Genomic DNA, 13,231 nt, shown 5'->3' with positions numbered 1-13,231 from the left:
CAAAAGTTAAAGAGAATGTCAAGGCATTTTCTTCAAGAATCAAAACTGTTTGAAATCTAAGTACTCCCGTGCTTAAAATGTGTTGTTATTGTGTTGTGTGTATGTAAACTTGAAAAAAGAGGAAGGAAAAAAGAAGCCAAGTGGTCTGCTTGCTTGGCAATACATGTTTCTATGAGAGGAGAACGCGTTTTCTAAACAACCCGTACTCACTGACGTGTAACCTAATTTATCTTTCTAGGTGATCACAGATTTGGAAGAACAGCTGAACCAGCTCAGCGAAGACAACGCAGAACTGAACAATCAGAATTTCTTCTTGTCCAAACAACTTGATGAGGCCTCAGGGGCCAATGATGAGGTCGTCCAGTTGCGAAGCGAAGTTGACCATCTCCGTCGCGAGATCACTGAGCGAGAGATGCAGCTTACCAGTCAGAAACAAGTAAGGCTTCATAAGTCTGGATCACAGTCTTTTCATGATAGCTAGGTGGGTTATCAGAAAGGCTAAAAATTACTTTAAATCTGGAAGCCTGTAGGGAATGAATATGCTTCTAGGGGCAATTTGAGCAATTGTTGTTTAGGCCTTCCTTCCCCAAGTACTTGAATGAATTGAAGTTTTTTGTTACTTCCTTTGTATTTTTATGCAAAGAAGTTTAGCACTCTGAAGGTATCAGAACATAGAATTAATTAATTTAATTTTGTGACCCTGGCAATTTAAAATCTTCATAATGAGATAGAGCTGACATTAAACGCAATCACAAGTTGGAAATAAATGGGTTGTGATTTACCAGCTTATGTTTGCTGCCAATTTGCATGTACTGTAAGTTAAATGGTAAGGCTGAAGCTTAAAGTGCATGCTTGATGTGGGATGTGAGAATTGATAGGAGGATTTATTTTTAGACTATGGAGGCCTTGAAGACAACATGTACAATGCTGGAAGAGCAAGTGATGGACTTGGAGGCCCTGAATGATGAACTCCTGGAGAAAGAGCGTCAGTGGGAAGCGTGGAGAAATGTTCTAGGGGATGAGAAGTCTCAGTTTGAATGTCGTGTCAGAGAGTTGCAAAGGATGCTGGATACTGAGAAACAGAGCAGGTCTTTTGTCCCCTCCTCCCCTTTTATATTAACTTGTATGTGAATGCTCTACAGAAGCTAGGATAAAAATATATTTGGAATAGGATATGGGAGTTGGAACTAAATATAAATTCTTGTGAAGTAGTTCTAAAAATGGTAAATTAGTTAATAGTCATTCACCAGTAATATTGTTCATTTTGGTGTTTTCATTTTTTTCCCCAAGTATGTGATTCAAGAGGGTATGGTATTTACCATTGCAATCTATAAAAATCTTGATTTCTTTTTTCCTATTTTTTATTTTATTATATGATAAGTTAGTCCTTGCTCCAAAGTGTGACTGTGGAGTCTTGAAATTTTCATGCTGCTTTTCTAGACTGGGGCAGGAACAGGGTTATGCAATACAAGTGTTGCAACAAACAGGCCTTTCAGTAACAGTAACGTCTTTGATTTGAGGCAGACATCTGAAAGTTATCCGTGCCACTGAATGCCAGGAAGAGGTCAAACCCAGAAAGGAGTTAGGTAACATTGTCTTCCATTTTAATGCAGAGTGAGAGCAGATCAGCGTATTACTGAATCTCGCCAGGTGGTAGAACTAGCTGTCAAAGAACACAAGGCAGAGATTCTAGCCCTTCAGCAAGCACTGAAAGAACAAAAACTCAAAGCTGAGAGCCTTTCTGATAAGGTAAGCAACTTTCAATCCTACGCTCTCATTACAGACTGAGGTACTTTTCTTCTATAGAGATGCAACTTTTCAAATTGTGGTTTTGAGCAGCTTTTTCAAGATGTGAGAGCAAGTTAAAGACTGAAAATCAATTGGCTTAAAGGTAGAGTTCTATCCTAAGACTTATGATTTAATTTTACAACAATAGAATAGTTCAGTTGGAGGGGACCTACAAAGGACATCTAGTCCAACTGCGACTACTTCAGGGCTAACAGAAAGTTAAAGCATGTTACTAAGGGCAATATCCAAATGTCTTTTGAGCATTGACAGGCGTTGGGCATCAGCCACCTCACTAGAAAGCCTGTTCCAGTGTCTGACCAGCCACATGGTGAAGAACTTTTTCCTAATTTCCAGTCTGAACCTCCCTTGGTGCAACTTTTGGGCCATTTACATGCATTCTGTCATCAGATAGCAGAGAGAAGACACAGGCACCTCCTTTTCCGTTCCCTCCTAAGGAAGTTGTAGAGAGCAATGAAGTCACCTTTTGGCCACTTTTCTTCATGCTGGACAACCAACTTGTCCTCACCTTCAACAGGACTTGCTTTCTAGCCCTTTTACCAGCTCTGTTCCTCTCCTCTTATCTTAGAGGATCTTAAGATACATTCAAGTGTTTGAACATCCTTTTAATGTTTTGTGGAGCCCAGAACTGCACACAGTACTGAAGATGAGGCTGCACCAATGCTAAACATAGTGGTATAATCCTCTCTCTTTTGACTGACTGGCTACGCTGTGTTTAATGGACCCCTAAATGCCATTTGCCCCCTTGGCTGTCAGGGCATGCTGCTGGCTCATGCTGGGCATACTGTCAGCCAGCACCCACAGATCCCTTTCTGCAGGGCTGCTCTAGATGTTTATCTGACAGTCACTACTGTGTTCATTTTGAGAATGGCTGAAGGAAAAGTCACTCTGTGATGCTGGGTGTGTACAGTGAGTTCTGTCAATAAGTTTATGTCTGCATTTGAGCAGTGATACCCCAGATGATTTTTCCCCCAACCCATTATAGTAAGTAAAGGATAATCGTATTATTTTTCTTTAGTGTGTGCTTGGTGAGGTTGAATTTTTAAAGTTGTTGAACACTAGATTTGTCATTTTTGTCCTGATCATCTGTCCCCCCTGCTTAGCTCAACGACCTGGAGAAGAAGCATGCTATGTTGGAGATGAACGCACGCAGTTTACAGCAGAAGCTTGAGACAGAAAGGGAGCTCAAGCAGAGGCTTCTGGAGGAGGTAACCTTGTAAATTCAAGTTATAACTTCAGAAGAAGTTTCCGCACCATAGAGAGGACTGGTTAAGGTTCTGTGAATAGCAGTATTACACATCCATCCTTCTTATATGTAACTGGAGAATTAATGGGGACGGAAGTTTTGTTTTACTGAAAATTTCGTGAAATATGTGTCCACATCAGGGAGTTATAAAAGTGAACTGCTGTGCAGGGAAAGGTGAGCTGAGAGCTAGGAGTTGACAACAAGCCAGTGAACACAGCCCCAGAGTACTTGAACAAGAAGAGCAAAGCAGGTCTGCTGATAGTAATTGGGATCGGACAGCATCTCACTGATGATTGGAGAAGCTTGTAATGACAAGGCATGTCCTAGGTCATGTCTGCAAGGCAGTGTCTGTGCCCAGGCACAACATTCCTACACAGGCAGAGGACCATAACTTATGAACAACTCTGGAGCCAATAAGCTGAGGGTGCATAGGTGGAGACTGCAGGTGAGGCTTCTCACCCCTCTTCTTAATTTAGCTGAGTTTACAGATACCTGATCCTAGGTTACACTCCTTTACCATATCTGTGTGACTTTGAATGCAGGTCAAAACAGGGTAGAAAGGAAAGAGTTTGTAGAGGAGGATTTTTGAGGAAGAGTGGTTACAGGCTGTTGTTGGTTGGGGTAATTAGAGCTGTTGGTGTTGCTCTGAGTTAATGTCAGTACGCTGCATAGAAATGCTCATTTAGTCATGATGCATTCTGATGAGAAGGGAAACTTCTGGAATAGTGTAGAGCTTTTAAAGGTTTAATTTGTGCAATGATCTTTTTTTTTAAAAAAAACAAGAATAACATGGAATAGCTCTATATAAAAAAGACAACAAATGACAAAAACAAACAGAAAACCACGCTCTTTTTGCTATTAACAGCAGGCAAAGCTGCAGCAGCAAATGGATCTGCAGAAGAACCACATCTTCCGCCTAACTCAAGGACTGCAGGAGGCTCTAGATCGAGCAGATCTTCTGAAGACTGAAAGAAGTGATCTGGAATATCAGCTGGAAAACATTCAGGTGAGGGTGAGGAAATAGTGGGCAGGACTCTGTGCTCCCCATTTAAGGTGGAGTTTTGGGATATGACCCTTTTCTAATACAGTGAATTGTTTGATACAGTACGGTACCTTCAGCTCTGTTATGCTATTGAGTTGTTTGTTTCTGCTGTTAAGGTGAAATTTCTTAAATATTTGTGTGGTTCACAGGTTCTCTATTCCCATGAAAAAGTGAAAATGGAGGGCACTATTTCTCAGCAAACCAAGCTCATTGATTTCTTGCAAGCAAAGATGGACCAACCAGCAAAAAAGAAAAAGGTGGGTGAAAAAGGTTTGAGAGTCGTAGAACTGAATGATGGCTTTCTATGTAGCTGTGTGCTGTGTTTTCAAAGTATTGCTATATCTTTCTTTATGTGTAGCATAGGTGTGTCATGTAAGCATTCCAAGTCACTGAGCATAAGCTTTGCTAGGCAGAAAGTCTTCCATGTGGCCTTTCCAGTACTTTGTTATTTCCAACACAACAGCTATAGCTCAGTGAGGTTGTTGTAGGAATACAGAGCTTTAACCATGCTTTTTTTTCCTTTGAACAGTAAGTACATATGTGTGTATGAACATACTGTGTACCTAGAGTGGCTGTCTTTTAGCACTGGATTGATTAGTCAGGTAATGTGACTTGTCACATCATTATCATAAGCAGTTCTGTCATTTTGAATTAAGTAATTTAAATTTATTTTAACCACATATTTTGAGATCCTCTGTTTAGATGCTTTTGGGAACTCAGCATGTGAGTACTAACAGGTAACGTATGTCCCCCTTTAAATTAATCCATATCTCAACATTTTTTCTCCAGTGCCAATATGAACTAAAAACCCATCCTTACTTATATCAGAATTACCATTAGGCCCTCTGGCCGGACTGCCACTAGCTAGTTTCACTTTGCCTAGTTTAAGCCATCTCTTACTAGGAGTTAGGAGTTGTCTGTGTGTTTCTGTTGCTAGGGCCTGTTTAGTCGGCGGAAAGAGGACCCTTCTTTACCCACACAGGTTCCCCTGCAATACAATGAGCTGAAAGTGGCACTGGAGAAGGAGAAAGCTCGTTCTGCTGAGCTGGAGGAGGCTCTACAGAAAACACGCATTGAGCTCAGATCTGCTCGTGAGGAAGGTAGGAGTTAACAGAAAAGGTGAATCTGGAGGCGGCGCACATTTTTTGGTCTGAATACATGCCTTTAATTGTGTGTCACTATAGCAGTAACATGTTGTTTAATTCTTACCTACTGCAGAGAGGATGCAGTAAGGCTACATGTAACCACTGAATAGAACCACTGCTATGAGCTAGTGCTTCAGATTGGTTATGCTAATGAGTGGTATTTGTCTCATCTGTAGCTGCTCATCGGAAAATATCAGACCACCCTCATCCATCCACTCCAGCCACAGCCAGGCAGCAGATCATCATGTCTGCCATAGTCCGCTCACCAGAGCATCAGCCTACCCCGATCAGTCTGCTAGCTCCCCCCTCCAGTCGCAGGAAGGAATCTTCCACACCAGAGGGTAGGTTCTTGGTGAACTTCTCTGTTGCATTTTTTCTGCTGTTACTGTATGATCTCTCTCTTTCTCTCTCTTAACATTTTTGGTAATAGAAGATTTGGTTAGGCAAATAAAAGGAAGATAACAGTTCAAAGATACAGATATCCACTTATCTAAAAAGGGATATTGCTTTTCAGCCTTCTGGCTGAGGTCATGTGTAGTACTTGTGATGCCTTCAATAACTTTGAGAATGGAGGGGACAGGGTCATCAGAAAAAGTGAACAGGCTAAGGGTTCTGCTCTCTTATTCTTAGCTAACTAGTATTCAAGAATGAATGTCAAACATGGAGACTTCAGACTAAAACCTATCAATCTTCAGTTGAAGATGGGAAACACGGGACAAGCCAATATTACGTATTGGTCTTGCCATCACGTGTAGCTGGGGAAGCACGGGGTGCTATAAGGATGGGTAGCATTGGCATAGGAAGATATCCTCAGTAGTAGGTAATGGTCAGGGAAAAGAATCACGTTCATCAGTGAGAATCTGCCTTGAAGGGTTAGCTTTGTTCATTAACAACCAAAAATACAGAATAGGACCACCAACAGATTCTGTTTTAGGTATGCTTTAAGATACGCTGTCACTAGTGGTTAGCATGGAGGCTGTAAAAAGGAAAGAGATCAGTGGTGTATTGATTACAACCATATAGGAGCTGGAGGGTTTGTTACCTATAAGTAACACTGTGATCAGTCCACATTAAGAATTGAAGGTAAGTGCAGACTTGAAATTTGGTTGGATTGATCAGCATAAGCTTGCTACACCACAATAGCAATGTCAGCTCTACAGTCTGTTTTCAAGTAGCACACTCTGTGCATCTGTAAAAGGTAATTACTGAGGTAGCTTCAGATTTGCAGGTTGCAAAGGAAAATAGGCAGTGTCCTTGTTCATGAGGGACAGAAATATGCAGTCACCTTGGCTTTAAAATGTCAAAACCTACTGTAATTTTCATCCCTGTCACAAAATGCATTCTAAGAATAGATTTTTGTCCCTTCCAGAGTACAGTCGGCGCCTGAAAGAGCGAATGCATCACAATATCCCACATCGTTTTAATGTGGGGCTAAATATGAGAGCAACAAAATGTGCTGTGTGTCTGGATACTGTGCACTTCGGACGGCAAGCATCTAAATGTCTTGGTAAGAGCAGAGTGTGTGCCTGTAGTGTAACGTGATGAGCATGAAGAAACATCAGCTGTCTAGAATAGCTTTTCAATGAAGGTTGAATGAATGACCAAGCATGAAGGCTGACATTTCTTGGGAGAACATTCTACTTTAGAAAACGTCTGGTGAGGAATAGAAGGAGATTCTTAGGAACACTGGGATTTGTGCATTAGGAGTTGAGGCAGCTATAACGCTTTTTTCATCGTTTTGTGTAAGTTTTTCTCTTTCTTTTTGTCAGAATGCCAGGTGATGTGTCACCCAAAATGCTCAACTTGCTTGCCAGCTACTTGTGGACTGCCAGCAGAATATGCCACGCATTTCTCCGAAGCATTCTGCCGGGATAAAATGAATTCTCCTGGTCTGCAGCTGAAGGAGCCAAGCAGCAGTCTACGTCTTGAAGGGTGGATGAAAGTGCCAAGGTATAAAAGTGATGCTGGATGACATATCAGGTGCTGAAACATTTGAGGCAGTTCTGTATATTGTCCTGGCTCTTACAGTGTGATATTTGGATATGTTTATTACAACTTGCTACCAATGAAAAATCACTTACAATTTGCATGTTTGTTTTGTTCATAATCTAAGTAGAAAATCCAACGTGAGTTTGTGCTTATTTTCTTCAGGAATAATAAACGTGGGCAGCAGGGCTGGGACAGGAAGTATATTGTCCTGGAAGGAACAAAAGTGCTCATTTATGATGCAGAAGCAAGAGAAGGTAACTTAGCATTTGTAGGAAGAACAAGGCCTAAAGACTGTTTGCTGTAGCCTTACCTAATTTAGCTAAATGTTCTGTAATAAGTCAATGTTGTTGGATTTTTTAGGTCTGTAATGGTTTTATTTGCTGGTATGTCATCACAATCCAGCTGTGAAATATCCAGCTTATCCACTTCATTTTGCCATCAGTTACTTTCCTCGCTGTTTTTTTGTCCTTTCTTAATCCATGTCCCCATTCTCTCTGCAGCTGGACAGAGGCCTCTGGAAGAATTTGAGCTCTGCCTCCCTGATGGGGATGTAACTGTTCATGGAGCTGTAGGAGCTACTGAACTTACCAATACAGCAAAGACAGGTGAGAATCAATGAGGTCAAATGGATTCCATCTGATTTGACATCAGTTGGTATTCTCTTTGACTACACAGATTTTTCACCCTTTAACTTTCATTCTGTAACTGTGCTATCTGAGATTACCTCTCTTTGAGTTAAGTGAATAGGTTTGTTCAGATTTGGTTATGCACAGGGGGTTGCTTCTGTCATAGTAGTTGAACTGTGAAGAAAAGATAATCATCAAGCCAAATGGAAGTAAATATTAGTATTTTGTAGCATACTTGGTTTACTCTGATCAACCTCGTCATGAAGTGTGAAGTTCTGTACTGTGTCACCGTTGTGCTCTAAGCAGAAAATCTTTAACGCAGAAATACTGTGGGTGTATACAGTCTCTTATTAAAAACTGTTAATGTTTTAATTTGTATGTATTGAATAGAACAGATGAAAAGATTATGTATGTCTTGATTTCAACATTAAAGGCTACAGATTGTTTAAAAACAAAGGTTTCCACAACCAATTTTTACAGATATTTCTTGAACAGTACAGGAAAAAACTAGATGAGTGGCTGTTCTTGTACTTTTTTTTCCCCCCATAATGTTATTTCTTTTGAATAAAAGAAATCATTTTTAGAGACAGTATTGTATGTATGGGTTGTATATGTCTAGCTATTATCTAGCTTTAGGAGCCTAGCCTGTGCAGGACCTGTAAAAGGAGAAACCTCTGTATAAATTGCTGTGGTAATACGTCATGCTAAATACAACTTCTCTCCAATAACACTGAAAGGTGTTGATTTAAGTCCATTGACAATATGCCAAAATCTAATCTAAGTCTTATTCTATCTATACAACATCTCAGATGTGCCATATATCCTAAAATTGGAGTCTCATCCACACACCACTTGCTGGCCTGGTAGAACACTCTACCTGTTAGCACCCAGCTTCCCTGACAAACAGCGCTGGGTCACAGCACTGGAATCAATAGTGGCAGGTGGGAGAGTTTCCAGAGAAAAAGCTGAGGCTGATGCTGTGAGTATAAAAGTTTCATTTAATAATAAATATTCTGGGAGGGAGCAGAGTTTTGAAAAATTAGTTTTTGGTGTTTGACGTACTGAATTTTAACTAAAGGTAAGTTATTATTTCTGCCTTAAGACACACGACATGAGTACCAGGATCTAGTTCATCGTGAGACTGGTACTTCATATTACAGGACCCTTCTTTAGACTTGGCAGTGCAGTCACAGGACTCAAAAATCGTATCTCTGCAATTGCAGCAAACAGCAAAGGAAGAAAGAACAGTTTAAAACATGGTTTAAATCTAATCTTTTAGCATACTGCTTGGAATGAGCAAGCCAAGAAAGAAAGAAAAAACAAAGAGCTCTTTCCTATTCTTAAAGAGTTGGGGTTTCTTTTTGTTTTGTAGCAGAGAGGAATGTGTTTGTTTTTTACTTGTAGCTTTATTCCCGATAAGGATAAAAGCTTAAATTGAGCTGTTTTGACTTTGAATAGCCTTTTCTTATTGCTGTACTGATAAATCTGTTTTCTGATAAAGGGAGACATGATTCTGTGGCATTTCATATTAAAACGTTAGCTCTGGAAGTAATGAATATCGGACTGGGAGGAGATCATCTCTCATGCTAACATTTCTTTTGTCTCTGAGACAGTATATGCTCTCACTGACATTTGAACTTCTTTATCCTCCTAGAAAAAAAATGAATCGGTGCTCCATTGCAGGAGATTGGGGGAAATGAAAACTATAGAGGTTGCAATAAGTTGTATCTGAGTTTAGGTCGACTTCGATCAGTTTCTGACTGCATTTCAGGCAGGAGAAAGTTGACTAACTCTTTTGAAGGAGGAGGATGCCTGCAACTTTTAGCTTTATCAGAAAAGAAAATCTTTGCTAAACTTTTATCCCATCTGAAATCATCATTTTTGCATTGCTAAAATACAATTGGAGAAAGAGAGGAAGCTTCAACTCGACAAATAACAACAACAACAAAATCTTTCTGTCGTTTACAGAAGTTGCTTGGGAACTCTCTGCTGAAGCTAGAGGGTGAGGACCGTTTGGATATAAATTGCACAATGCCCTTCAGTGACCAGGTAATGACAATGGTCAGTTGAACCTTACTGAATATTGGATAGTTCACTCGTGAAAACTGTGCCTTAACAGCAGTATGTGTAATTGTGTGCTTGGTTATTGCTTTGCTTTTTTTTGTCCTTTTTCACCACTACTGGTAAACATTCATCCAAACTTGCTCTTGGGGCGTTCCTTGTTCTCCTCATACAGTGCAGGTTTTTTTTCTGCTGTCACTATAGGTTGTACTGGTGGGTGCAGAGGAAGGTCTCTATGCCCTGAATGTGTTGAAGAACTCCTTAACGCACATCCCAGGAGTGGGTTCTGTGTTTCAAATTCACCTCATCAAGGATCTGGAGAAGCTACTCATGATAGCAGGTAGGGGGCTGTGTGTTACCATTTGTGCTGCAGTAACCTTGTGCTAATTGCTTTGGAATCTTGCTGCCATGGAGGTATCAAAGGCTCAGGCTTTCCTTTAGATTAATTACAGGATTGTACTTATTTGTTTGCTTCAAATTGATGTATCACCAGGAGCAGTGGCTAACACAGTGCTGCCTGGTCCTTTCTCGTAAATGAATATGTGATTGAAAGCTTAGTTAAACTTTCATGTGAGAGGAATCAGGCATGGGTCTGAAATACCAATTACTGGAGCACTTGAAAACTCATTGCCAGTTGTGTTGGCACAAAAGAGTTTCTCTGAAGGACGTTCTAGAGGGTAAAAGAAAACTTTCTGGTTAATTTTGGATAGTGTACTAATGAGGCTACTTTTAATGATGACCTACTTGACTTTAGCAACACTATTAATCCACAGAGAGAATTGTTTTCCCACTGGATTTATTGCCTGTTTTGTGGAGTCTTTTTTTTTTTTTTTAAGATAAGTTTTCTATTTCACTTTTATTAAGAATAATATGAAATGAATTGTACATGGTACATTGTGACTGTTTCCACAGTAACAGCCTGTAATGATAAGCTGCTGCTTAGGTAACAGAGAGGACTTGCAGGGAGCAAGTAGTTTTCCCTTGACAAAATGTAACCATGTTTGCCTGCAGGAGAAGAAAGGGCTCTGTGTCTTGTTGATGTAAAAAAAGTGAAGCAGTCTCTAGCTCAGTCTCACCTTCCGGCCCAGCCTGATATCTCACCAAACGTTTTTGAGGCTGTCAAAGGATGTCATCTTTTTGCTGCTGGCAAGGTAGGATACAGCTCCCTCCTGCTCCCAGAGCACCCTTTAGCCTCTGCTGAGTTTAATATTATTCAAAACGGCATCTTGATTTTGCTGGCAACAAATCCAAGGTCTATTTTCTTGTTTGAAATCTTTTTTCTTCAAATAAGAGCAGTATAGGTTGAAAAGAGAGACTAAGCTGGAGACAGTTTGGAGAATTTATTAAAAATATGAATAAAATCAGTCAGGATGACATGACAGCATAACCTAAAGTGCTGTGTAATAAGAAATACATCAAAGCATAACTGTCTCCTCAGAGTTTGCTTTGGTTTTAAGATTTATAGTTAATGAATTCCATCCACTGTTTGTTCTCGAATGTCATGTAACAGTTCCCAAGCTAGCAAATTTACTTACTTGTGTCACTTGATAACACTTGATATTTGTGCTAATTCCCAGTGTCAGCATGGAACATTTAGCCACAGTGAAAATTCTCATTAACAATTAATTCTGTGCAGTACTCTAATAACAAACTGAACATTGTTCAGTTCAAAGTGGTTTTTAAGGTAACGGTTTTGAGGGGTTAAAATTAAACCTAACTTGTGTCAGTTTCTTACTGATTTTAATGAAAAGCTTCTGATTTATTCTAAGTATAAAAGACATAGAAACAGCTCAGATTTGTATTCTTTTGAGAATCTGAAGAGGCTTGTTGTCATTGCACTACTTTGCTCTGTAACTACCCTGCTAAAAATGGACATGCTTGTCTCTGCAAATTTCCTTTTGTTTTGTCTTTGGATCTGTTCCACACATTAGAATTTATTTTGTTATTGCCCTAACCTATGGCTGTAATCGTCCTTACAGGTTGAGAATGGTCTTTGCATCTGTGCAGCCATGCCCAATAAAGTGGTTGTTCTGCGTTACAATGAGGGCTTGAGCAAGTTCTGTATCAGAAAGGTAAGCTTAGTAATTCCTTTCAGTAGCTGAGGTAATTCCTATGCTGCACTAAGGCTCTGCATTGCTCTGGAGCAAACATCTTAAACTTTTCTTTGCATGCTTAAGGACATCTGTTTGCCAGCAGAAGTGATAGAAAATTGCTATGTGTGCAAAGTAAAGTGAGCACAGAGCAATTTCCTGTAATGAGAGGTGGCATATTTTGAGAGACTGAGAACAGAATTGGGGTTTTTGAGATACTGGACCCAGCTGTGCTCATACCCTTGCATATTTACCCAAGCAAGGCATTTTTCTTAGTTATCCATCAGTGTTCCCTCCCCTTGGTTGTCTTTGGAGAAGCCCTCAACAAATGACTTCTCTCTTCTTTGCAGTTAAATAACTTGTTTACTGTTCCAATGAAAATCCAAGTTCATTTGGTTTTATCCTATCACAGGTCAAGCAGCTGATAAATACAGTACACCAGGCAGTAAGATACAGTTCTCTTGTGGCTGTGCATATACTTCCAGTGTATGCAGCCATCTCTGCCTGCATCTCTAGTACTGCATGGTACTGGAGCACGCATTGCTTTGCTCTGCCACGTGCAGGTGTGAAAAGCAGAACCTCTGCAACTCTTCTTCATCTGGCCAGTCACTTGCAGGCAGACTGCTGCAGTTCAGACCTGGCCTCCTGGACAGTCTAGATGCATGTAATGGACAAATCTTGGCACACACAGTGTGGGTGTCAGCAAACCTGGAACATGTGCAAGCGTTGTAGCTGATGCCAACTCCTGCTCATGAAAGAGTACCACTCAACAGAAAACTCTGAAGATGTACAGCTGCATGTCTCTGCAAGTGCTGCCATTCAACTTCAACATCTTTGCTGATCCAGACAACTCAATTTAGATCATAACAAGATGGCAGCAAGCCCAGAATATGCTCTCCTGTTCAGTCAACTAAATTTCCAGATAAACTAGGATAAACAATATACAGCAGAGATTAAAGAAGTCTAGATCATATCTATGACTCTGGAGTGAAGTGATAGCTACAATTCAGGAAAGAGAGAAACCAAATGGTTTGTTATATTCCAGGCAGCTGTTCAGACGTGCAGTTGTTGGTGTGGCTGTGATCTATAGGCAGGCAACCACTCCCTGCTATTCCAGTACTGAGCCATGGGGCAGAATATCTTTCAGAATAAGATATCCTTCTGAAGGTTTGCAGTGAGGTTAGGACCTGGAGGTGAGTTGAATTACAGGTCTCTATTTGAACTCA

The 13,231-nt window shown here is 40.3% G+C and overlaps 1 protein-coding gene across 6 annotated transcripts in view; it reads left to right on the top strand.

Moving 5' to 3' along the window:
- CIT (citron rho-interacting serine/threonine kinase) overlaps positions 1-13,231 on the top strand; it is a 70,041-nt gene that overhangs the window by 51,732 nt on the left and 5,078 nt on the right. For 4 of the 6 annotated variants that reach the window (XM_065738833.1, XM_065738831.1, XM_065738832.1 and 1 more), the window contains exons 24-40: positions 239-436; positions 895-1,088; positions 1,614-1,749; positions 2,910-3,014; positions 3,918-4,058; positions 4,244-4,351; positions 5,032-5,194; positions 5,416-5,580; positions 6,609-6,746; positions 7,009-7,189; positions 7,391-7,482; positions 7,729-7,833; positions 8,664-8,833; positions 9,823-9,903; positions 10,120-10,255; positions 10,927-11,066; positions 11,895-11,987. In XM_065738833.1, coding sequence (XP_065594905.1) covers positions 239-436; positions 895-1,088; positions 1,614-1,749; positions 2,910-3,014; positions 3,918-4,058; positions 4,244-4,351; positions 5,032-5,194; positions 5,416-5,580; positions 6,609-6,746; positions 7,009-7,189; positions 7,391-7,482; positions 7,729-7,833; positions 8,664-8,833; positions 9,823-9,903; positions 10,120-10,255; positions 10,927-11,066; positions 11,895-11,987 — 2,346 coding nt within the window. Of the gene's footprint in view, positions 1-238; positions 437-894; positions 1,089-1,613; positions 1,750-2,909; positions 3,015-3,917; positions 4,059-4,243; positions 4,352-5,031; positions 5,195-5,415; positions 5,581-6,608; positions 6,747-7,008; positions 7,190-7,390; positions 7,483-7,728; positions 7,834-8,663; positions 8,834-9,822; positions 9,916-10,119; positions 10,256-10,926; positions 11,067-11,894; positions 11,988-13,231 lie in introns of all 6 variants that reach the window. The other 2 variants (XM_065738835.1, XM_065738829.1) reach the window with 2 other exon arrangements.

The sequence above is a fragment of the Cyrtonyx montezumae genome, unplaced genomic scaffold, assembly GCF_038088225.1.
Source record: "Cyrtonyx montezumae isolate F1298 unplaced genomic scaffold, pur_monq_1.0 scaffold_23, whole genome shotgun sequence".
Lineage (NCBI taxonomy): Eukaryota > Metazoa > Chordata > Aves > Galliformes > Odontophoridae > Cyrtonyx > Cyrtonyx montezumae.
The sequence above is the reverse complement of the archived record's forward strand: the minus strand, read 5'-3'. Positions and strand labels throughout refer to the sequence as shown.